We start from the raw sequence: 23455 nt of genomic DNA, 5'->3' as shown, positions 1-23455 counted from the left end.
AGAGTTAAATTAACACTGGTGGTTTTGCTGTGTAGCCAACACGTACACATAGAACCCTTTGGCGTAGCCTACGGCATAGAGATCTACATAGTCAGTTCTACACGGATCGCAAGCGCTGTGATTGGAAGGAGAACTTAAAAGTTTCCCTTGAGAGAAATAATGAAGAGCCACTAAACAGAGGGCATAACATTATAAGAATAGTGGATTTAAAACTGATATGCATTCAGAACTACCTCTTCTTCTCAAGTTATTTCTCTTACTAGGTAGGCAAGGCAAGTTTAGATGGACATCAGCCTTATGTCATTCTTGTTGAAATTCAAAGATCATCACCATTCGGCAGCTGACACTTGAATGCTTATCTCCCGATTATCAAGGAGGACTTCCTGCGAATGCAGCTGGGTATTAGAAGTGCCATCAACTTAGACACAGGAGAAAACCACATGACTCCAGGATGCACTCAAATGGGCTTGGACAAAATGCCTACCCAAAGAAAAGTTACAGTATCTTGGGTTGTCTAAAATAATGCCCATCTTTTCCTAACCGCAGAATAAACTAATATGTGACCCACTTTGTGATAACCATACAAAAGTTTATTTTTGTGTGTGTGTGTGATTTACTGTTTTCTATATGAAATCCTCCTACATAATGTAAAGAACATTCTATGAAATCCTGACTACACCCATTCTCGCTCAAACTTCTGAGGTCAAAGTGCTGCAAACTAAGTATTTTTCCACCATACAATATAGTTTTCATTTTTTACCAGCTTAAATAATCGGCACGTTTGATTTTGTGACTAATTACTTGAAATATGATAATGTCGGTTTTATCCAGGTCAACAGGCCCAGGAAGTAAACTGTTGCCTACAATCATTTACCTTGGGTTAAATGTAAAAATACACAATTACACACCAAAGGAAATGTAAAATGTAAAAAGTGTTAAAGTAAAATCTTAAACACTAAACTCTGATTACACATGAGATTAAGTGAATATCTTGCAAACGCCAGTGTCTCTTTTATCATAATCCCTTACGAAGCGTCTGTAGCAGGCATTCATTCATTCATTTATTAACTATCTGTTTGCCATTCAGATTATTCCAATACTTATTCCAATTAATTTCAATAATAAACAGAACACAAGCTACTGCAAGACTTACTGATTTACATGAAACATTTGTATGCATCCAAACAGATCAAAGTTTCCATGCATGAAGCTGATGGTACAATGTTTGCACTAAATACTGAATACTTTAACATCCTTAGGAGGACAATGTTTAAAGCTGCAAAAAACTAAATTAATGAGGATTTCCTTTGAGAAAAATGCTGACTATGTGTAATTTTGACTTAAGACACAAAGAGTCTTACAGTATAGACTGAAGTTAGTAACTTTATCCCCGAGCCATTTAAACCCACAGACAGAGTTTTGATCTTTTCTGTTATTTAAATGGCCTGACTGTTATTAGTGGTCGTCTATATGTTTAACACTTTACATCCATCAGATGTAAAACAGCAGTCAGAAGGACAACATGCATGAATTCAGCTCATCTGTGAATCTTTACTAATGTCATCAAATAATAAGCAGAAGTCATACTGATTCTTAATGGTGCCATAAACTAGACATGAGACAGAATTTTACCTCAACTGTTTTTTGCCTCAAACTGGCAATGTTATTATGGATTTTAGTTATAATCAAATGTACTTCAGCACTTCTTCAAATAGATTACATTTAGGGGTTATGACACATTTGAAGTCCACACAGAGTAAAAAGCTTGCTTTTTAAATTGAATGCATGCAGTACAAAACTTACCACAGTAAATTCTCTGTCAGTTTCTTAAAATTCTGCCTTCAATTCATTAAATAGTCGCATTATGTCCTGAGAGATCTCCACTCCACAACACTAACTGAAGATCTGAAACTCACTGGATGCTGCTTTAGTTTAAAATGAGCAGAGCCCACATCTCTTCATCAGTCAAACAGCATAGTTTCAGCTGGGCTAAAGTCCAAGCAGACACTAAAAACCATGTCTATTTCTGTCTACCATATGAGCAGCAGGATTGTGCTTTTCAAGACATTCTGTGGTCAAACATGTAATTTCAGTGTGACCTGCTTTGGTAAAACGTAATTGTAGACTTCATCAGATCCAGCCCAGCTGCCAACAGTACATGGTAGAAAACTTTAAACTCCCTCAAAAACAACTCGAGTCACATAAATAAATGTGGGCCTGGAATCCAGATGTGGAATAGAGGAGGAATGAGAGAGGTAGCAGACGCCGGGAAAAACAGTTAGGGAAGCCAGAAGGCAGAGCTACGATGGGAAAAGAAATTGTGTCTTTTTATGTGACAGGAGTGTTTTTTTATAAAATTTCCAAAGAAGGGAGATTTTGGGAGGAGCTGTCTGGGTTAGGTTATTCCTAGACTTTTACCATTAAACGTTCAGGGTATCTGATTTCGCCTGAGCTACTCTGTGGAAAACTCAGCAATGGAAAAAACCTATGAAAACAAAAGTCAGCACATGGAGGTTTCACTTGCTGAGGAATGCATCACTTCACTGGCATTCATCAGGCCTAAAGCACATTTGATATTCATTTAGATGTTGATAATTATAATTCCCAGTCAAAGAAAAAGAGAATACTAAGAAATGCATAGAGATTTATTATTTTATACTTAACTTACGTAAGGGCAGATGTCTAATACTAGTGTTGTTAGTTCCTTACTCAATCTGTTAGGTTTTATTTTGATCTGAAATGTCTAAATGACAAACAGCTGCTCACTATTAAGGGCTGTCTCCTTAGTGACTTTGAGTAGAAAAACATATCCCTGATTTCAAGTCCACCACAATCTTCCATGCAACGTTTCCATGCAAATACCGCAAGAGTTCAGTCTCCACAGCTGAGTTCACCCAAATGGATTGCACGGAGACCATGGAAAGACAGTAAAAACAACTAGTGAAAATACATTTCATTGAAATAATAGCTATAATTTCTGGTTATATAATGTGTTCTGTGATATGCCAACATGCAGTACCGTACGTTGCCATACACCACAAGAACAAAAGTATGACGTGAAGAAAATAAAATAACGCTCTAACCTTCTTTGCACCAAAGCCATTCATTTTATATATTGTATTCAAATGAACACATGGATTAAAGGGATAGTTTGCCCCAAAATTAAAATTCTGTCATTCACTTACCTTAAATTTCTTTGTTCTGCTAAACACAAAGGAATATGTTTTGAGCAATGTTTGTAGCACCATTGACTTCCATAAAAATATTTTCATACTATGGAAGTCAATGGTGGTTCTGTTACCTGCTTGATTACAAATGAAGAGTTCAGATGCAGCGCGTCTGACATGTTTTCTAGGCTTTTTTAAATAGGCTCTTTTGTTAAGGTTTAGTAATTTCAGTAACTTTAATGGCACTGAAATGTTACTTTTGTCATTTCATTGTAATTTAACAAATCTGACTTTAAAAAAATATATTTGGACAAGACATAGTCAAAAATTGCAAAATCACTAAAGATGCAACTAGAAACATTGCATATGATGAAAGTCAAAAATTAAGAAAGTGAACTACACATTAGGTGGCATCGTGATGCCTTGCGTTTCCAAGCATTTAAAACGCGTTTGGTGTGATTAGCCCCTGAGTGTGCACACCCCTAAACTAATACTTATTGGAAGCTCCTTTAGATTTTATGCAAACTTAATGGGTAAGTGTCAATCAGTTTCACACATATTGACTTTGCAATATTTTGCCATTTTTCCTTGCAAAAGCCATGTAACTGGTTGGTTGTCTCCCAGGCCCGGGGTGGGTAATCGGGAGAACCGGGAGAATTCCCGGTGGGGCGCTTCACTTTTGGGCCGGTCGAGTTGTTTATTTTTTTACATTTGTCACGTTAGTGAGTCTATCTTCTTTTAAATGCCACTTCACACGTTGACACTGCAGCGCGCAGCCTCTGCATTGGTTGTTTCATGTGAGGGAGTTTTCCCCCTCCCTTCTGAAGGAAAATTAGAACATTCCCACATCCGCATATCCTTGAAATATGAATATTAACCGTGCTTTGAATAATCATGATTTTATTATTGCATTATTAATGATTGCATTGCCTTTAATCTTAAAGATTTTAAGAATAGCTTTGAGTATTAACCTTTAGCATATAGTACTAAAGTTAGAATAGTCTAGCAGGCTTAGAGATATGATTCCATTGTATATGGGTTTTGATAGTTGACTTTTAAATGTCATGTGCAAATTTAGCAGGCTTGGAGTTTTTGCGGTATGTATGTATGTGTGTTTTTTTAACTTTTGCTTTGCAGAAACACCTGGGGAGAAAAACAGGATGTCGGGGCAGGGTGAAATAACGGTCATAGCTATTTATAACAGGATGAACTTCTAAAACAGAAGTACAACTTTCCATCGAACGGGTCTGGTGAACCTTTAAGAAAGAAGTAAAACTTTCCATCGAACAGGCCCCCACCAAACTGCACATATATATATTTTGGGTCAGAGGGAGAGGCAGATTAGATCAACCGCTTCTCGGGGGATTTGTTTCTGCATTGGTGTTGTGTAAAGACAGGGACAGTTTTTGACCCAGAGCTCTGTAATATTTCATTTGAGATACTTATTAAAAATAATTTGATTTGAGTTACGTGTCTATTCTCCTCATTCAAAGAACATGCAGGACAATTAAAGTCCAACAATTGGTGACCCCATCGACGTGATGAGGAGGACTGGACATCATTGATTTTTCTTCTCGACATTCCACTTGCGCAAAATAGGAAAGGTAAGCAGATACCTGTTATATCAAAATTCTGCTTTATTTAAATGTCGTGAAGAATAATTAATGATACAATGATTATTGTCATTTTTATCTAAATTGTATATCTCAAATGAACTATTAAATGTGTCAATTAAATAAAAAGGGAAGTAACAATAATACGATTAAAATAAAATAAAAGAAAAATAGTAAAATAAAAGAAAAATAAGAATAAAAAAAAAAACAATACAAGGAATTAATAACTGGTCCGGGACCAGGCGCGTTTGGAACGCGGAGAACGCAGAGTTGGAAACCCGGCACTGACGAGTGTCCTTAACCTCCGGGTTTAAATTCCCTGGAAAATGGTTCATTCCAGAAACTGAGGATCCGGGATCCGGACGTGGTCACGTACCACGTTTTTTAGCGTAGTAAAATTGGACGCGTGTTCCGGGAACACGTAGCGGTTTTTATTGTTTCCGCAGGATAAAATTACATTAGATTAGGATAGTGTTCTGGGAACACGTTGCGGTTGGACCGCGGGAATAAAATACAGTAGAATAGGACTTAGTGTTCTGGGAACACGTTGCGGTTGGACCGCGGGAATAAAATACAGTAGAATAGGACTTAGTGTTCTGGGAACACGTTGCGGTTGGACCGCGGGAATAAAATACAGTAGAATAGGACTAAGTGTTCTGGGAACACGTTGCGGTTGGACCGCGGGAATAGAATACAGTAGAATAAGACTTAGTGTTCTGGGAACACGTTGCGGTTGGACCGCGGGAATAGAATACAGTAGAATAGGACTTAGTGTTCTGGGAACACGTTGCGGTTGGACCGCGGGAATAGAATACAGTAGAATAGGATTTAGTGTTCTGGGAACACAGAGCGGTTGGACCGCGATACATAGAGATTGAAGTGGGTTTCATACCCGAGAAAGTGGTCAGGGACCACGGGCAACGCAGCGGTTGGACCGCATAAAGAGAAAGCGAAAGTGGTAAGAAAGCCACGAAATAGTCGAAAATACGAAGTGAATATTGGTAGGCCTATTTGAAAAAGTTTTATTGTAAGCAATATTGTTAAGTTGTGCTAAAGAATAGGAATTTGAAACTTGCTGAAGATTATACGAAATGGCTGCTTATTTTTAAATGTGCTGTTTATTTGCGCTGTTTGCTACCGGTATATTATCAGCTTTACTGTGAGTATATTTTAATTCAACTTCTTCTTTGGATAAATATTTTTATTGATTTTTGCTGCCAGTGAATTGCAATTCAGTGTTATCTTTTTACGAAATATTTTTGCTATTATTCAATTCCACGATTGGTACATTTTTATTCAATTTTCTATTTTTCCTATTAACAAGTTTTTACTTAATCTTATATCTTAGGTTTTAATTAAATTTTCTATTTTTCTTATTCAATTTTATTGTCATTGATTTTTACTTAATTGTATATCTTAAATTCTGATTCAATTTTCTATTTTTACGAAGACATTTTATTTTGAGTCAGATTTATGATCAGTAAATTTTAATTTAGCATCCTAAAATCTGAGTATTGTCTAGATTTATTATAAGTAAAATCGTAATTCAGTTTTTATGTGTTCAATTACTAATCGTTTTACTGTAAGTGCAGTTGGAATAAAATTTCTAGTTTTAAAAAGCCGTCGGATTCCGTCTTTAAAAATTTTATTGTGGTTGCAATTTACTGTCAGCAAATTTTAACTCAATTTGTAGAAAAGCATATTTTATATCCTGTGTATATTGTATTTTACTATTGTGTGTATTTGGGGGATTTTGTTTAGTATTATTTCATTTACACGGTACAAGCGTAGACGGATCCAGTTTTTATTTTGTTTTATTGATGTGAATGTGTGATTCTCCGGAGTTGTCTAGTGTTATTTCATGTTTAAAGGAGTAGACGTTTCTGCAGTATATTTTATGTTTATTGTATTTTAGTGTGGATGTCCATTTTCTTATTTCATTCCGGGGTGTGACTCGGGAAGAAAGAGTAGTTTCTTTATACTTGATTTCAAAATATATTGAAATGTATATTTGTTCTCGGTGAATTGATTACAAGAAGAGATTGTTTCATTTCTAACAAGATTTAAGAGTAAGGAAGAGAAAACTGTGATCTCAGCTCGGAGCGTAATTTAGTTTCACTTTAGAAGCTGTGCTCTCATTCTGCTTCCTTTCCGTGACGGGCTGGTAGTTTTATTTTCATTTTGAAGAAAATACAACTGAAAGAAGTTATATGTTATAGATTGTCAGAGCCGAAAAAGGCGTACGGAAGAGAAATAAACCCAGTCCGAGAGAGATAATAGACGAAAAGTGTAGAAGTAGAGAGATTCAAACGATTACTGATATTTAATAGTTTCGATTGCAGTAGTGGAACAGGGTGTAATAAAACTCAGCCGACTTTGTCTGAAACTAAGCCGTGGTTATCATAAAAGCATATGGTGCCTGTGAATTGATTGAGGCTCAAAAATTGGATGCATTGTTTCGAGCCGTAATAAGAATATTGTTACTTTCAGGAAAACTTTAGAAAATTAGTGAGATCAGCAAGAGATTTGAGAAGTGCTGGTTGTTTTATGGAAATTGACATTTGAACGTGTGATAAGAAATAAATGTTATTGATGTGAACTTTATTTTCAATTTTGACAAGTACAGTATTGAAGGCCCTTACATTTTTAATTTTGGCAAAGCTTATGTGTAGTTTCTAATTTTAACAAGTATTACATATTATTAAATTTTTTTTTTTTTTTTGGATAAATTTTGTTTTTTACTTTAACCAGCATTGCATATTCTTCCATTTTAATTTTGATAAATTTTATTTTTAACTTTAACCAGTATGACATATTGTTACATTTTTTAACTTTGATAGATGTTGTTTTTTAATATGTCCTAAATATCATTACAGTTTTGAGATTTTAAATTTCTAATTTGACAAGTTTTATATAGTGAATGTAGTTTGAATTCTGACAGCAGTTACATATTGCCAGATTAAATTTGATTTAAGTTTTGACAACATCTTGAATCCTTTTTAACCATCATCAAGCAAGAGTTGAATACTATTACATTTTCATTTCAAGAAGAAGTAACAATACTGAATTTTATTGTCTGGCTATAGTATTAAAGTGAACTTTAATTTTAATAGGAAGAGGTGATTGTTGTTCGTTTGACTAAGAAAACACAGAAAATAATTTTGTGAGAATTTTTGTGTATTTACAGAAGGACTGACAGCAAATAACATTGAGAGGAAGAATAAACGAGATATTCAGGGTAAGACATATTTTAGTGGAAGATAACATGAAGACTCTTAAAGAGCAATGGGAGGCAGCCGTAGAACAGCTTTTGAGCGGGTTAGAAGAAAGAGAAAGGCTAAAAAAATTCAGAAATTTAAAGAAATATATGAGGATTGGAAGCAAACGAAAGGATATGAAGACAAAAAAGTTAAGTCTGAAAAGAAGTTAGAATACAGGAAGCAGATGCAAACTTCAACTTTCTGAGAAAGAATGTACAGGAAGTAGGGTTTTTGTGTAAGAAGAAACATGAGAGGAAATGAAGAGATGCGAAGCTAAGGAGAAAGAGAGAGAGAGAGCTGAGCTGATGAGACAATATAAAGAGCTGGCTGTGCAGGCAGAACAGGTGAAAGCAGCACTGGAGAAAGAAATAAGGGAACAATGGAACAGCGTAGTACAGGAAAAGACATTTCAGCCAAAAACACCCCAGGAGAAACATTGAGAAGCAGATTTATAACAGTGGACGAGACTGGGAGTCAGATACAGGTTGAAGAACAGGGAACATATCCAGTTGAAATCAGAGGAGAAATGAAGGTGGGTAAGAGGATGAAAGAGGAGAGCAGATATAACTACAGTATACAGACACCAAAGAAAGAACAGGAAGAAGATGAACAGGAATGTAGGGAACTACATCTCATTCGTAGGGTACCTAATATCTGCCCCCTAGTGGAGACAAGTGGAAAGGTAGAATACAAACCATGGTCATTCACAGACATGGGAGCTATCCTTGCAAAGCTACCTCATATCACGAGTGGTGGGGGTAAATGGATAGGGAAGGTAATAACTTTGACACAAGGGCATACGTTGGCGATCGGAGACCTTAGAGCATTATTGGGACAGGTACTGACCGTAGGACAGATTACGGAAATTGAGCGAGAGGCAGGAACGGTAGGATTATATGATGACTATCCATACTGTCGAGTTGCATCAGATTGGGGAAAGGCACTGCGAAAGCTGTACCCAGCGCCAGCAGGCACCCTTTACAATATAAAATTTTCTCCAAAAGTGGAAGAAACAGCAGCAGCATATCTGAGTCGATGCAAAGGAGAGTGGGAAGAGCAAACAGGGGCTCATCCACATTCAGATAGAATACAGGAACAGATGTTCAGAGCTGCTGTATTGGAAGGGACTCCTAAATCTGTACAGGATGAAATAAAAGCCAACCCCGACTTACCAGGTGCTTTATGTGAGGTTTGGGAACGACATTTCCTTCATCACATGTCTAGGGCGAACGAAAAAGAAAAAGAAAAGGTAGGGGAAGTAGAGGAATTGAAAAAACAGTTGCTAAAATTACAGTTGCAGGAAGCAAGATCTAAATTAAATGAAGAAAAAGGGAAAAAGAAGGATAAACAAATGGTAGTTCAGGAAATAAAAAACCCCTCCAAGATATAACAAAGAACAGGAAGTTGACCCATCAAATGTTAAATGGGAAAGAACCACCCAAAGACCAATGTATTACTCCAATAGAGGTAGGGGTGGGGATTACAATAGGGGGAGGGGAAGAGTGCAGTATCAGGAAGGGTGTTTCCGTTGTGGTCGTCCGGGACACTTTGCTCGTGATTGTCGGCAACCTGAAAACGGAGCCCAACAGAGATCATATCGGGGCAGAGGCCATAACCCACACATGGCCCCTAACGTGGAAAAAGCACCACGACCACACTCGCAGTACCCTTTGTCCACTGGAGGGGAAAGGGAGTGGTACTGAGACAGCCCACGGAACGACCTCAGCAGGGTTAGGGCGGAACCCTTGCTGACTTTGGAGGTAAACACACGTCCTGTTGAATTCCTGGTGGATACTGGGGCAACATACTCCACACTGAACTTTGAACTTCCAAAAAATCTTATTTCAGACGAAACCACTGAAGTAAGGGGGTTTTCCGGGGCTATAACTAGACTGCCATTCTCCAAAGAACTCACAGTGCAGTGCATGAAAAAACAATCACTGACTCACTCTTTTCTGCTGTCATATTCCTCACCGACAAATTTGTTGGGAAGAGACTTGCTAGTGAAACTTGGAGCTGAAATCCTATGCAGCCCGGAGGGGATTATAGTAACTATGAAAAATGGTATCACCATGAACTGTTCCATCATGACCACAATGAGAACGCATGGACAATGGTTACTTTCTGCAAACACCTCTCCACAGGGAGCTGACATTTACTGGGGGAGGGTGCTTCTGGGGGACACAGGGGACACCCTGAACGATCTGTACTCTCAATGGGAACCTTGGATATTATCCAATTTTTGATATAATTATCATTAGCGCCATACACCCAGCTAATAGATCCACTGCATGTCACTCTGTTTTATGATAGAACACAAGAGTACTGGTACCAAGAACAATTTGATAACATTGCAGGAGAACAATGGGAAATTTTTGGGGGCAGGAATAATGATAGGCAAAGAGGGAGTGGCAGGTATCGTAGAACTTACCCCCGAACAGGAACAATGGTATAAAATGAGGGAAGGGGCATCACCCCATATATCATTATTAGTACACCCACAACACCAAGCTAAAGATCTAGGACCAATGGTAAAGAAGGGAATACAATTAACAGATTGGAGGGAAACCCAACTTCCTGGTGTAAAATATTCACCTAGCTCAGGGTATTGTTTAATCACACAGGAAACAAAAGACACTGTAGTGTTGGAACACGAATGGCTCACAAGATGGCATGGTAGGGAGAAAAGTGATCATGAAGATGCTGAAACAGTGTTGAAAAGTTTGCCCGACCAGTTATGGACTCAGAGTCCCACAGATGTAGGGTTTTGTAAAAATTACCCAGAAATTTTGTTCGAGCTGACATGTGATGATCCAATTTGGAGGCCTCAATATAAGCACAAACCAAAGGCAGAGGAAGGTATCAAAGATACCATTGAAGGTTTGTTAACCGCAGGGGTTTTAGAATATGCTGATTCAAATTGAAACACACCCATTCTGCCTTTGGAAAGACAAAACACAGGAAAATTCAGAATGGCACATGATTTGAGAACAATCAATCAAATCATGAAAACTCCAACTTTACCTGTTCCAAACCCATACACTTCTCTGAATGAAATCACTCAAAATCAATCATGGTATACTTGCATCGATCTCGCTAATGCTTTCTTCTGTTTACCCCTTGCAGAGCATGTGAGAAACATTGTTTGACCGTACTCACCGGACAATCTGTGGTAGCTTTTGTGAATTCGTCATCATTTACATTTTCCACTCTGAGACAAAGAAAGTTGGAAAACTGTCTCGCACAACCAAATTTGGTTTTCACACATGAGGGCATAAACATGGCCTCATATTGGACAGAAGGAGAACCCCATGACTGTTGTATGACCGTGGAAAGGGAAGAGAAAATTAGACCAGATTTGTTGACACACATCATTCCAGAGGGAGTTATGGTGTTTTCAGATGGATGTTGTTTCAGAGATTCGAGTGGAACACTGAGGTCAGGAATAGGTATTGCAGCACTGCAAGAGGAAGAGATTGAAATATTGATAGCAGAACCTTTACAGGGACATCAGTCAGCTCAGAGAGCAGAAATTGTGGCAATGACAAAGGCGCTAGAGTGGGGAGAAGGAAAAATAATCAACCTTTTTAGTGACTCTGCCTATGCAGTGGGTGCAGTTGTAACAGAATTGCCTAAGTGGAAAAGATGTGGTTTTATGGCAGCTAACAACAAACCTATTAAACATCAGGAAGACATCATAGCATTAGCAGCAGCTATTTTGAAACCCAAGCAGGTGGCAATCATAAAATGTAAAGGTCATGATAACAGTAACTCAGATGCGGCACAGGGTAACCGGATAGCCGACATGGCGGCAAAGCAAGGTGCAGGGTACGTCACACAAATGGTGTTACAAGATGCGGAACAGGAAGGTACCAATAACATTTTACCTGACCCAAACATAGCAGTAGAACAAGATAAAGCATGAGGAAAAATCCATGTGGCTCCAAAAAGGAGCTGTATGGACGCAAACTGGCCGGGTAGGGCATGACGGTAGACCCGTAACTCTGCCCAGCATGGTAAAACCCCTTCTCACTCAAGAACACACCCCCTCACATGTTGGAATCAAACAACCCGTGTCCAATCTTAACCAGTGGTGGCACCCATACCTGGCTGCTACAGTTAAAGAATTTATCGCTAACTGCAGGGTGTGCTCCATACACAATGTACGTGCTGGAGTGAAATGTGCCGCAGGTGTCTTCCCGCCACGGGGACCTGGTGAGGAAGTGTTTATCGATTACACAGACATGGGGGAGAGAGTGGAAGGTAAACGTTATCTTTTAGTTTTCATGAATGTGTTTTCAGGTTGGCCAAAGGAGTGGCCCACGGGGAAGGAAGATTCGATTTCTGTGATTAAGTGTTTGATTAACCAATAAATTCCGCGTTACGATTTTCTGCGAATAATTCGCTCAGACAACGGTTCACATTTTAAGAATACAGATTTGCAAAAGGTTGAGAGTGCACTGGGATTGCGTTTCCGTTTCGGTACCGTATACCATCCTAAGTGACAGGGAAAAGTTGAAAGCATGAATCTTAACCGCATGACCTAATTTAGACCATTTGAACTTCTGATGGTAGTTCATTTCCTGGTCCGTTCAACCCAGTGCACCCTGAACAGATAAAAATCTCGATCACAGAACATAATTAACCAAACTGAATGATATTGTTTCAAGTTTTTCCAAACAGAAAACCATCTCTCATGCATATCCAGATGCAGAAATCACTAAATTGGAGGATTGGGTGCTCCTAAGGGATATGGTAAGATTGGACCTGCAGGAACTGCAGGACCAAAAGGGGGAATCCAACACAGGGGAACAACAGCAGGTTGACATTTCTCAAAAGAACACAAAAGTAACACACAAAGAACTAAAGGGGGACTTATTAAACAGTCCAGAACATGAACTCAAAAAACACTGTGAAGAACAAAGGGTAAAAAAGTTGGCTATACCTAGGATTGGGTGTGGTTTGGACAGACTAGAGTGGGAAAAAGTAAGGGATTTAATCAAAGAAGAGGTCCAAAACACAGAAATAATCATTACTGTGTATGTAAGGGAATAATAAGTGAAAAAAGGGAGATTGGGATTGTGAAGTATTTTACTATTTTTCAAATATTTTACATGTTATCATTTTACGATTTTTAAATATTTTACATTTTTATTTTGATATTTTTTCAGATATTTTCCATTTTTCCATTTTGAGAGTTTTTAAATATTTTACGTTTTTCTATTTCATGATTTTCAAATATTTGACACTTTTCTATTTTCAGATTTTAAGATTTCACATTTCAATATTTTACAACTTCCAAGTATTTTACAATTTACTATTTTTGGTGATTTTTAAAGGTGTTACATTTTATCATTTTCATGAGTTTGTTTTTGAGCATTTCAAAAATTTTACATTTTTCTACATATTGTGATTTTTCAAGGGTTTTGCATTTTACAATATTTTATGATTTTCAAAGGACTTACATTTTAATATATCCTTTTGTGAGCATTGTTGAAAATATTTGATGACATATATTCTTTCAGGGGTATTTTCAGAGACATCATAACATCGTTTTGCATTTTTTTTTATAGATTCTTTTACAAGGACATTTTGAAGATATTTTACAATTATTTTGAATTAACATAGATTCTTTTGCTATAGAGTTGTGTTTGACAGTTTTACTTTTAACGTGTGTGTTTTGAAATTATTTCACATCCAGTTTGACTATATTTTACAGCCTTCATCTATATTTTTACAAATGTTTCATAAATCTTTTATTCCTGGGATATTTTACATTTTTACTAATTGACAGTTTTAGAGGAATATTTACTATGTTTTGGTTATATTTGAGTGTGTGGAGGATAAACTTTTGCTATATTTTACAGGACGTTTATAGTACATGTTCACCAAATATTTCACAGTTCTTTTATGATAATCTATAAGGTTTAATAATAAGAGGTGCACGAAGATAATGTATATTGTATAAGGTTTGTGCCTATCTTCTTAAAATATTTTCAAGCAGAGATAAGATTTACAAGAAATCATATATTTGCGGTAGTGCCTGTTTAAAATAAATAAACAAATAACTAATCTGACAAAAATTCAGGAATCGATAACCCATTCAATAGCTGGATGACAAAATGGTTTGGGCAATACAGTGCGCTGATCACTTCATTATTAATGTCCATCGCAGTGGCCGCGGCGATACTTGTAACCTGTGGGTGTTGTTGTATTCCATGTATCAGATCTTTGTGTAACAGGTGGATCGTGAAGACGGTGGAGGGGAAGGATCCTCCACCGTATCAGATGCCACTGCTGGGAGCAGTAGGGCTAAACGAAGAAGAACCAAAGGAGGAGGAGTCAGAGGTTGATCTCCTGTAAAGGAGATCAAAAGGGGGAATGAAGGAAAATTAGAACATTCCCACATCCGCATATCCTTGAAATATGAATATTAACCGTGCTTTGAATAATCATGATTTTATTATTGCATTATTAATGATTGCATTGCCTTTAATCTTAAAGATTTTAAGAATAGCTTTGAGTATTAACCTTTAGCATATAGTACTAAAGTTAGAATAGTCTAGCAGGCTTAGAGATATGATTCCATTGTATATGGGTTTTGATAGTTGACTTTTAAATGTCATGTGCAAATTTAGCAGGCTTGGAGTTTTTGCGGTATGTATGTATGTGTGTTTTTTTAACTTTTGCTTTGCAGAAACACCTGGGGAGAAAAACAGGATGTCGGGGCAGGGTGAAATAACGGTCATAGCTATTTATAACAGGATGAACTTCTAAAACAGAAGTACAACTTTCCATCGAACGGGTCTGGTGAACCTTTAAGAAAGAAGTAAAACTTTCCATCGAACAGGCCCCCACCAAACTGCACATATATATATTTTGGGTCAGAGGGAGAGGCAGATTAGATCAACCGCTTCTCGGGGGATTTGTTTCTGCATTGGTGTTGTGTAAAGACAGGGACAGTTTTTGACCCAGAGCTCTGTAATATTTCATTTGAGATACTTATTAAAAATAATTTGATTTGAGTTACGTGTCTATTCTCCTCATTCAAAGAACATGCAGGACAATTAAAGTCCAACACTTCCCATAGAGTTGGTTCGGTCCATAACAAGAAAACTTTTCTCCGGTAGGCTGGGCCGGCCCTACCGTAACAATACGCGTCTGAGAGGAGGAGGGCGTAAAAAACAGGTTGAAGAAAATATCCATTGGAGGAGGATGCTGACAAATGTGTAAAACTTACAGATTTATTTTCAAGAGGACAAACAAAAGTGACAACAGGTAACTTAAAGAGAAATAAGCCTAGTAATGATTAGCATTAGCAACGTAATTATTCGGCTAATACCGTTGTCAAACTATTTACAAGCTAAATTTTTTTTTAAATATTACCCTTTTGTGTATACATGGCGATTCATAGACTTTGCAAATATTATGCAAGCAGCTTCTGAGCAGTCCCCCGCTGAAAATGAGGAGGCCATGAATAAACAATATGAATTAAAGTTATTTAACCCTCAGGTTGTGTTCAGAAGCCTATAACACCTTTTGTTTTCTCAGTCACAAATGACCAGCCTAAAAAAGCTTATAAATCACTTGTTATGCTATTTAACCAATATTGTATTCAATATTTTTGTCAAATTGTTTTCTTTTTTAATTAGGACTTTTATATTTCTTTTGCATTCATCATTGGCCTCATAGCATTAGCAATGCTAATAATTATCAACCTTTCCTTGTGGCATACTGTCACAGGTGACGGTTTGTAAGGGCGGAACCAAAAGCGTAGAAGACGATGGTTCCGCCCGGACGCTTTACTCCGAACACCGGAATTCTGGGGTTTCCCCGAAGACGAAATCAAGCCTGATTTCGCCCAGGTGGGGATAATTTACACAGCGGTTGCTGATAGGCTAATGAGGAGAAGAGGTAGAGAATATAAAGACCTTTGAAGACATCAAACGGGGTGCTTGGTATGTACTTTGTGTGCGTTGTGTTGCTGCTTTGCAGACGCTTGTGCTGACTTAATCGTGCCTTCTGGGAAGTAAAGGAAGGAGAGACAGCTAGCGAAGGAAGATTGGGAGAGTTTTACACTCGTGAGTGAGCAAGATACAGAGCCAACGGGATTATAGATACAGGAGGCAATTGACAACAAAGAGTGAGTAACTACCTTTGGGTTCATCGTGTGATATTCCGAAGAGGAGTTGCTTGGTGTGTGTCTTTCTTGTGTTTGAGGTCCCTGGCCCCACCGGAGAGGGAAGAGTGGGCGAGCCGTGGGTTGACGGAAACACGGACGAAACATTTGTATAGGAAGCGCCGTCTACGCATCGATCAGTGGCCCTGCGGGACAAGAAAGCGTGGGTGAGCCAGAGAAATAACAGACAACACATCGGGGCTGTGAGTATTATAAGCCTACTCTCATCCGGCGACCAAAACATTGCCCAGCTATCCTCCCGAGGGAATCGAAGCCTGGTGGCTAAGTCCATATTTAATATTCACGTGAAGTGTGTACAAGAGTGTCGTGGGTGAGTTACACTTATTACTTGGTGCTGTGCCGTGCTTGCTGTGTGTATGCTGTGCTTGTAGCGACCAAACCACCCGGCCTCGGACGAATCATGAGAGGTTTACATCTGTTGTGGCCCAAGTCCTACGGAGAGAGTGAAATTCAGCCTTGGCCCCGGGTGCTTGAGAGCGCTTCACTCTTCGACAGAGCGGCAGTGGTGAAACCCAGTGGTGGATAGGAGTGAGTATTTTTGGAAGTACACTGTGTGGACTGAGGGTCATAGTTGTGTGTGTGTTCGACCTATCCAACAGAAGCTCGTGGTGGCGGAGCCTCAACGAAAGTTCGCCCCAACTCGGGACCCCGGTCGTGGAACCAAGAGGGGGAGTTCGGGAAGCGTTCGGCTCCGTGCCACTGGACCCATCAGTCCCTACGACGCCCGAGAAGCTGAGTGGACGGGTGAAGGAACACGGTGCACCGACGTTGTAGCGAAAGCCCACTGTTTCAACCATTTACCTGTGTCTCAAGGAAAGCTCTGTGTGAACGAAGATCCCCAGTGTTGTGAGTAACTTACCTCTGTGAAGTATTATTGACCTGTGCTTACAGCAACCACTTACCTGTGTCATAAGGAAAGCTCTGTGCGAACGAAGATCCCCAGTGTTGTGAGTAACTTACCTCTGTGAAGTATTATTGACCTGTGCTTACAGCAACCATTTACCTGTGTCTCAAGGAAAGCCCTGTGTGAACGAAGATCCCCAGTGTTGTGAGTAACTTACCTCTGTGAAGTATTAGTGACCTGTGCTTACAGCAACCACTTACCTGTGCCTCAAGGAAAGCTCTGTGTGAACGAAGATCCCCGGTGTTGTGAGTAACTTACCTGTGTGAAGTACTATTGACCTGTGCTGGCAGCAATCACTTACCTGTGCCACAAGGAATGTTTTGTGTGAACGAAGACCTCCAGTGTTGCGAGTAACCTACCTTTGTGGAGTGTTATTGACCTGTGTCTACAGCAACCACGTACCTGTGTCCCGACGAATGCCCTTGTGAATGAGAAACCCCAGTGTTGTGAGTTGTTTCCTTGCACGGTCCACTAACGATCTCTGCTTCAGTAGCGTCCGCAGAACAACGAACCTAAGGCAGATGAGAGAGAGAGAAGACGGGGGATTAGAGCAGCAGTAAAATTCGCATCGAAGCACATTGTGATAACCTTTCTGTTCTTGATTCTGCCTCCAGGAAGAAGCGGAGTGCGCCACGGGTTCTAGGACCAGTGCCATAAGGAGCCCCTGTCCCCGGTCCTTGGCACGAGTGGCCCTGGAGGGCAGAAGAAGTCATATTAGTTTTTAGCCTTGCCCTTTCCCTTTTTCCCTTTTTAAATATTTAAATAAAGTTTATTTTAAACGTAGTATACTTGTCTGTCTGGTCATTGGGGTGGTCTTGGGAAACTCCTCGAGGTGGAAGAGTTGAGAGGGGTGTGACCTTTAGTATATTTGGGTCCGCCCCCGGCCGTGACAATACACTCTAAAAAGGGCTGGGTTATTTATATAATTTCTATATTGGACAGAACACGCTGCTGGGTTAAAATTGACCCAGTGCTGGGTTGTTTTAACCCACCTGTTGGGTTATTATAATTGGAATAACACTATGGAAAAAGTGGGTCGGTCTTGGGCCTGAAACTCCCGGGCTGAAAAGTGGCCCCACTCCGGCCCTGTTGTCTCCTGTGCAATAGCCTACTTCAAATCACCCCATAGAGTTTCAATTGGATTTAGATCTGAACTCTGGCTGGGCCATTTCAAAATCATGATCTTGTTTTGTGTCGTTGTCATGCTGAAAGCTGAATTCCTCTTCATCTTAAGTCATTTGACAGAAGCCTTAAGGTTTTGATCTAAAATTGACTGGTATTTGTAGCTATTCATCATTCTATCCACCCAGATTAAAGCCCCAGTTACAGCTGAAGAAAAGCAGCCTCAAAGCCTGATGATGCCACCTTCATGCTTTACTGTATGCATTATGTCTTTGGTAATGTGCTGTGGTTTTTTACACCAACCAAATCTTTTGCTATTACAGCCAAAGTTCAACTTTGGTCTCATCAGACTATAATACATTATTCAGCATGGTTTTGGGATATATATATATCTCAAACTTGGTGCACTTGTTTGCTTTTTGGTTAAAAAGGCTCATAGACAAATCATGAAGAATTCAGTAAATTATTGTCACATGTAGGAAGCAACCAGTAATTGCCAGATATTGTCACATTTTTTTTATATTACTGTAGGCCTCTTGGCAGCCTTCCTTACCAGTTTTCCCCTGGTCTTCTCATCAACTTTAGGTAGACATCCTAGTCTTAGTAATGTCAATGGTGTGCCCTATTTCTCAACTTGTTGATTATTGTTTTTACAGTGTTCCATGATATATTCAATGTCTTGGAAATGTTTTGTACCTTTCTCCTGATTTATATTTTTCAACAATGAGCTCCTGTACCTGCTGAGTAAGCGCTCTGCGGCCCATGGCTTTTTAATTATATGTTACCAAACTGAAAAAAAAAAAATCCTTTAGGACCAGTCACACTTTATTAAGGGTTAATTAGACATTTTAATTTATGACAGATATATACTAGTTTATACTTAAAGGAACAGTATGTAGGATTGTGACCAAAACTGGTATTGCAATAACAAAACTTGTGGCTAAAACTGGTACTGCAATCACACAACTGGTGGCCAATACACAAAATGTCAACATAAACATCAGTTGAGGGCTGCAACTCCACTTTTTAAATGACAATATCCTGGCCAGACCACTGTTGTCAGTGATATAAGTTTTTGAAATGAAAATGATTTTTTAATGTCTAGTGACATATCAGGGCCATTTTATGATTAATTGATATACATTTCTTACATACTGTTCCTTTAACGTATGTCTTAATGTGATTCTGAACACTGCCACAATCCCTATTATGAAAGGGTGTGCACACTTATGCAATCAGGTTGTAATTTTTTCCTCAAAATTATTCCTATTGTTATTTGCAGAACAGGTTCTGACATGATTCATCTGTTTCATTTTTTAAATCACAAAAAAAATGCAATTGTACCAGGGGTGTCTAGACTTATTATATGCACTGTAATATGTGCCAAGGGAATTTGGGCAAAATCATTATCTAATTTTTGACAGAGGCGAGGTTCAAATATCTTCTTTTGTGTTTAGCAGAACAAATAAACGTATACAGGTTTAGAACATACAGGGTGGGTTGCACCAACACGGATTAAATTAAACAGAGTTTAGAGCTAATCTAGGTTTTGTTGATCCCAGTTTAATTTTAATTAGAGTTGTGTAACCACATAAAGGCACACCGCAGAACTTTTTGGCCACTAGGGGGTGCTAGACCTGTATTTTTCGACGTCTAGCGCCCCTCGAGGCCACAAGCGCCGCAGCACTGTCGCAAAGGTAAAGAAGACAACTCTTTAGGTCACAAAGTGTGCCTTAGTGTCATAGTGTTGGGGAAAGTTACCTTTAAAAGTAATGTATTACAATATTAAGTTACTAATTTGCCCAAAAAAGTAAATAATTGCGTTACTTAGTTACTTTTCATGGAAAGTAATGCTTACGTTACTTTTAAGTTACTTTTTCTTACTTGGCTGAGGCTTGATCTCTTTCAGGCCTTGCAGGTGTTTTTTATGATCGCAAAAATGTCAAGCCCTTGCTGTGAGGAATATGGACAAGAAATGAACCCAGATGCAGACGTGAACAAATAAGTGATTTGGAGTCCTGGGGCTGCGCTGGCTGCGTCGACGGCGATGTGGCGGCTGCGTCAACCGCTCTGGGCGCTGCGGCGGCTGCGTCGACGACTCTGGGCGTTGCGGCGGCTGCGTCGACGGCTCTGCGCGCTGCGGCGGCTGCGTCGACGGCTGTGGCTGGACAAGCGCTCCCCTCCTCTTTTTCTTCCTCCGAGGCCATGGGGCAGAGAGAGGATGAGGTGGAATCACTTCTGAGGAGGACCCCCCGGACAAAGACTCCCAGGAGATCCTCCTCTCTCGCTTTCCTCGAAGGGACACAGGTGGAGAGGAGCACTCTGGAGCCGGAGGAAACAGTTCTGAGTCGCCGAGCCCCAACATTCCCAAAATCCGTCCCTCAGGAATGGCAGAAAGTGGAAGGGGCTCGGCGGTTCTGGTCGGGTTCCGCCTGGAGTTAATCCCGGGTCCATACATGAGTGGATCGTACCATATAGGACCCGGTTCACACTCCAAGCGATAACTCCGACCCCTCCGTGCAAGACTGGTGTTCATGTACGCTGGGTTCTTTGTGGCTCGTGCGTAATGTGAGGAATATGGACAAGAAATGAACCCAGATGCAGACGTGAACAAATAAGTGATTTATTAACAAAACAGGGGAAAAACAAAACCCACGAGGGGGCAAAACAAGACAGGGCAAGCACAACACTAGACTCATACTAAACTTAACAAGACATTAAACAAACTAGACTAAATGACTCTCAAACACTCACAAATGCAGACACAGGAACCGACAAGAAGCAACAAGACGCACGAGCACAGAACAGCAAACACAAGGACAATAAATAGGGAGAACTAATGAGGGACACAGCTGAAATGAATGACAAGTAAGGGTATGTATGAAAGTAAAAAGTGATGAGACCCGGCAAATGCGTGGTCAGAATAATTCAAGACTAAAACCACGCATTTCCCACATGGAACATTGTACTGCCAGGACCCCGAACACAAAGACTAGATATAATTAAACACATGATTTTGACGGATCCTGACACTTGCCTGCCATCTCCGTTCCTGAGTCAAACTGTTACCGCTCAGGCGCACAGAGTGCGTAATTCTACATTAATATGTTCAGATTAATTCAGTACATTATTTTATTTTTAAATTGAATTAATTAAACTGAAAAGTAACTTGCATTACTTTTTAAAAAAAGTAACTCAAATATTAATGTGTACATTTATAAAGTAATGTGTTACTTTACTCGTTACCAGGGCAGGACTGGGACAAAAAATTGGCCAAGGATGGCTAAACGTCAACCATACCGTATTCGGGCCATTGTTTTTGTTGAGAGACATCATTCCTATTAAACGAGGGAATCATAACAGTTGCTACATGTTTGGATGTTCAGAAGAACGCTGGATTTGAAGAGAGACTGCGATTAAAAAGCAATGCTCCTATATCAATATTGGATCCGGACAGAATGGCGCAGCTTATGTGAAAACACTTTAGTACTATGTGTCACTGTGGCAGCCGGTGTTTTCTCTTCTGAGGGACGCGAATTCATGCTGCACACACGTTGAAAGGGTTTATGATAAAAGACACGCGTGTTTGTGTGAGGAAAACACTTTAGTACTATGTGTCACTATCAGTTGCGGCCAGGATTTCTCTTCAGAGGGACGCGATTCACGCGAATTCATGATGCACACGCATCAAATGTGATAAAAGACACATGTGTGTGTGTTTGTGCGTTCGTAACACGCGCATCGAAGGGTTTACGATAAAAGACACGTGTGTGTGTGTGTTTGTGCGTGGGTTTACGATAAAAGACACGCGTGTGTGTGTCAAAAGGGTTTATGATAAAATATGCGTGTGTAAGAAAGACACTGTGTCTTAAGACACTCACTTAACAACATTAAACTGATTACACATGAGATTAAATTGAAATTTAGTTTGAACGAAAAACTGTTATCCAATCATAGCAGGGGGCGTTTACTTCCAAGTCGTCAATGCAGCCCGCCCATTAAAACGGATAATTTCTCTAACCAGCTTCAAAATCAGGGTACAAAATGGCCTATTACTTATTGCTTTTGATGTTTTTGGATGTAAAAACCATGCAAACGTCATGAGTAGACCTCAGACAACAGTATAAAACAATAAAAACGACAGAGGAAGGGCACCTTTAAAAATAATAGTATTGGCCAGTGAGTGCACAATGTTTAAAGAGCAACTAAACCCTAAACCAACTTTTTTTAGTTAATGATCTGTAAGAATAATGCTTTATTAGTGCTGTTTATTGATTTTAGTAAGTTTTTTGACATTTGGATATAAAGTGTTTCAAAACTAAAATATAAGGTTGAACAGTGGCTACTGCAGTCCAAAAAACAACTCGTGATGTAAGCAGGTTCAAGCTCACCACGCTCTTGTTAAGATCTCACCACACACTTGGTACAAGCTTAGTTCGTCCCCTCTATCACCGTTGGGATCTGCCCACTTTTCTTGCATTTTTCAAATATTGCCAGTGGGTGTAGTCAGGCTCTGACCAGGGGTTAAGTTACGCTTTAAACTAACCATTCTGAACACCTCATGATAACTCTGAGACCTGATAAATGTTACAATGAAGTCGCAGTCTCGCGGCAGAGCCACGGGTCCCATTACAGTGTTTGCAGCAAATTTTGCTCACTTATTTTCTGAACACCTTTTACCAATTCCAAACCACAGTAATTTTAATAACCAACATCAATTTTGTAAATATCCAGGGGCCGATCTAGAAAATTATTTATGGGGTGGCAAGGGGGACTATGAGGGGTGGCAATGAAGTATAGCATCCTTGCATGGTTGTCGTGGATGCAAGAAATTATATATTGTATATACTATATTCTGTGTATACACTGGACCTCAAATTTTTATAACATAAAAAAACACAACAACAAACGTCCCTTTAAGTACCCAAGAAGCTACCTTTAGCATCTCTACTGTAGCACCCTTTGTCTTAATACTAAGTTAATACATCTTACCAATATCTAAAAACACTGACTGTAACCATGATTAGTAAGGTTAAACATTATGGTATAAAGACTGTTATATAAATAAAATAGGTTTGCCTAGTTTATATTAATGTAAAACATATTTGAAAGGCACACACCTGACACCTCTTTTTCTCATAACCATCTTCTTTAATCCTTTCACTCACTTCATGATGGATTTCTGTCTT

At 39.2% G+C, this 23455-nt stretch overlaps 2 protein-coding genes across 2 annotated transcripts in view; one reads left to right on the top strand and one right to left on the bottom strand.

Annotated features, from left to right (window-relative positions):
• The window catches only part of LOC135788056 (protein inscuteable homolog), a 51629-nt gene extending 49452 nt beyond the window's left edge, over positions 1 to 2177 (bottom strand). The window contains exon 1 of the mRNA XM_065297961.2: positions 1804 to 2177. The gene's annotated coding sequence lies outside the window, so the exon portion shown is untranslated. The remainder of the gene's footprint in view (positions 1 to 1803) is intronic.
• Positions 2178 to 3998: 1821 nt separating this feature from the next.
• On the top strand, positions 3999 to 9430 carry LOC135780874 (uncharacterized). Its single transcript, XM_065291164.2, has 2 exons — positions 3999 to 4771; positions 7968 to 9430. Exon 2 carries the CDS (start codon positions 8420 to 8422, stop codon positions 9428 to 9430), a length of 1011 nt encoding a protein of 336 aa, XP_065147236.1. The 5' UTR covers positions 3999 to 4771; positions 7968 to 8419.
• Positions 9431 to 23455: the final 14025 nt, after the last annotated feature.

The sequence above is a fragment of the Paramisgurnus dabryanus genome, chromosome 23, assembly GCF_030506205.2.
Source record: "Paramisgurnus dabryanus chromosome 23, PD_genome_1.1, whole genome shotgun sequence".
In the NCBI taxonomy this organism is placed as follows: Eukaryota; Metazoa; Chordata; class Actinopteri; order Cypriniformes; family Cobitidae; genus Paramisgurnus; species Paramisgurnus dabryanus.
Note: the sequence above shows the minus strand (reverse complement) of the source record. Positions and strands in the feature narration are given on the sequence as shown.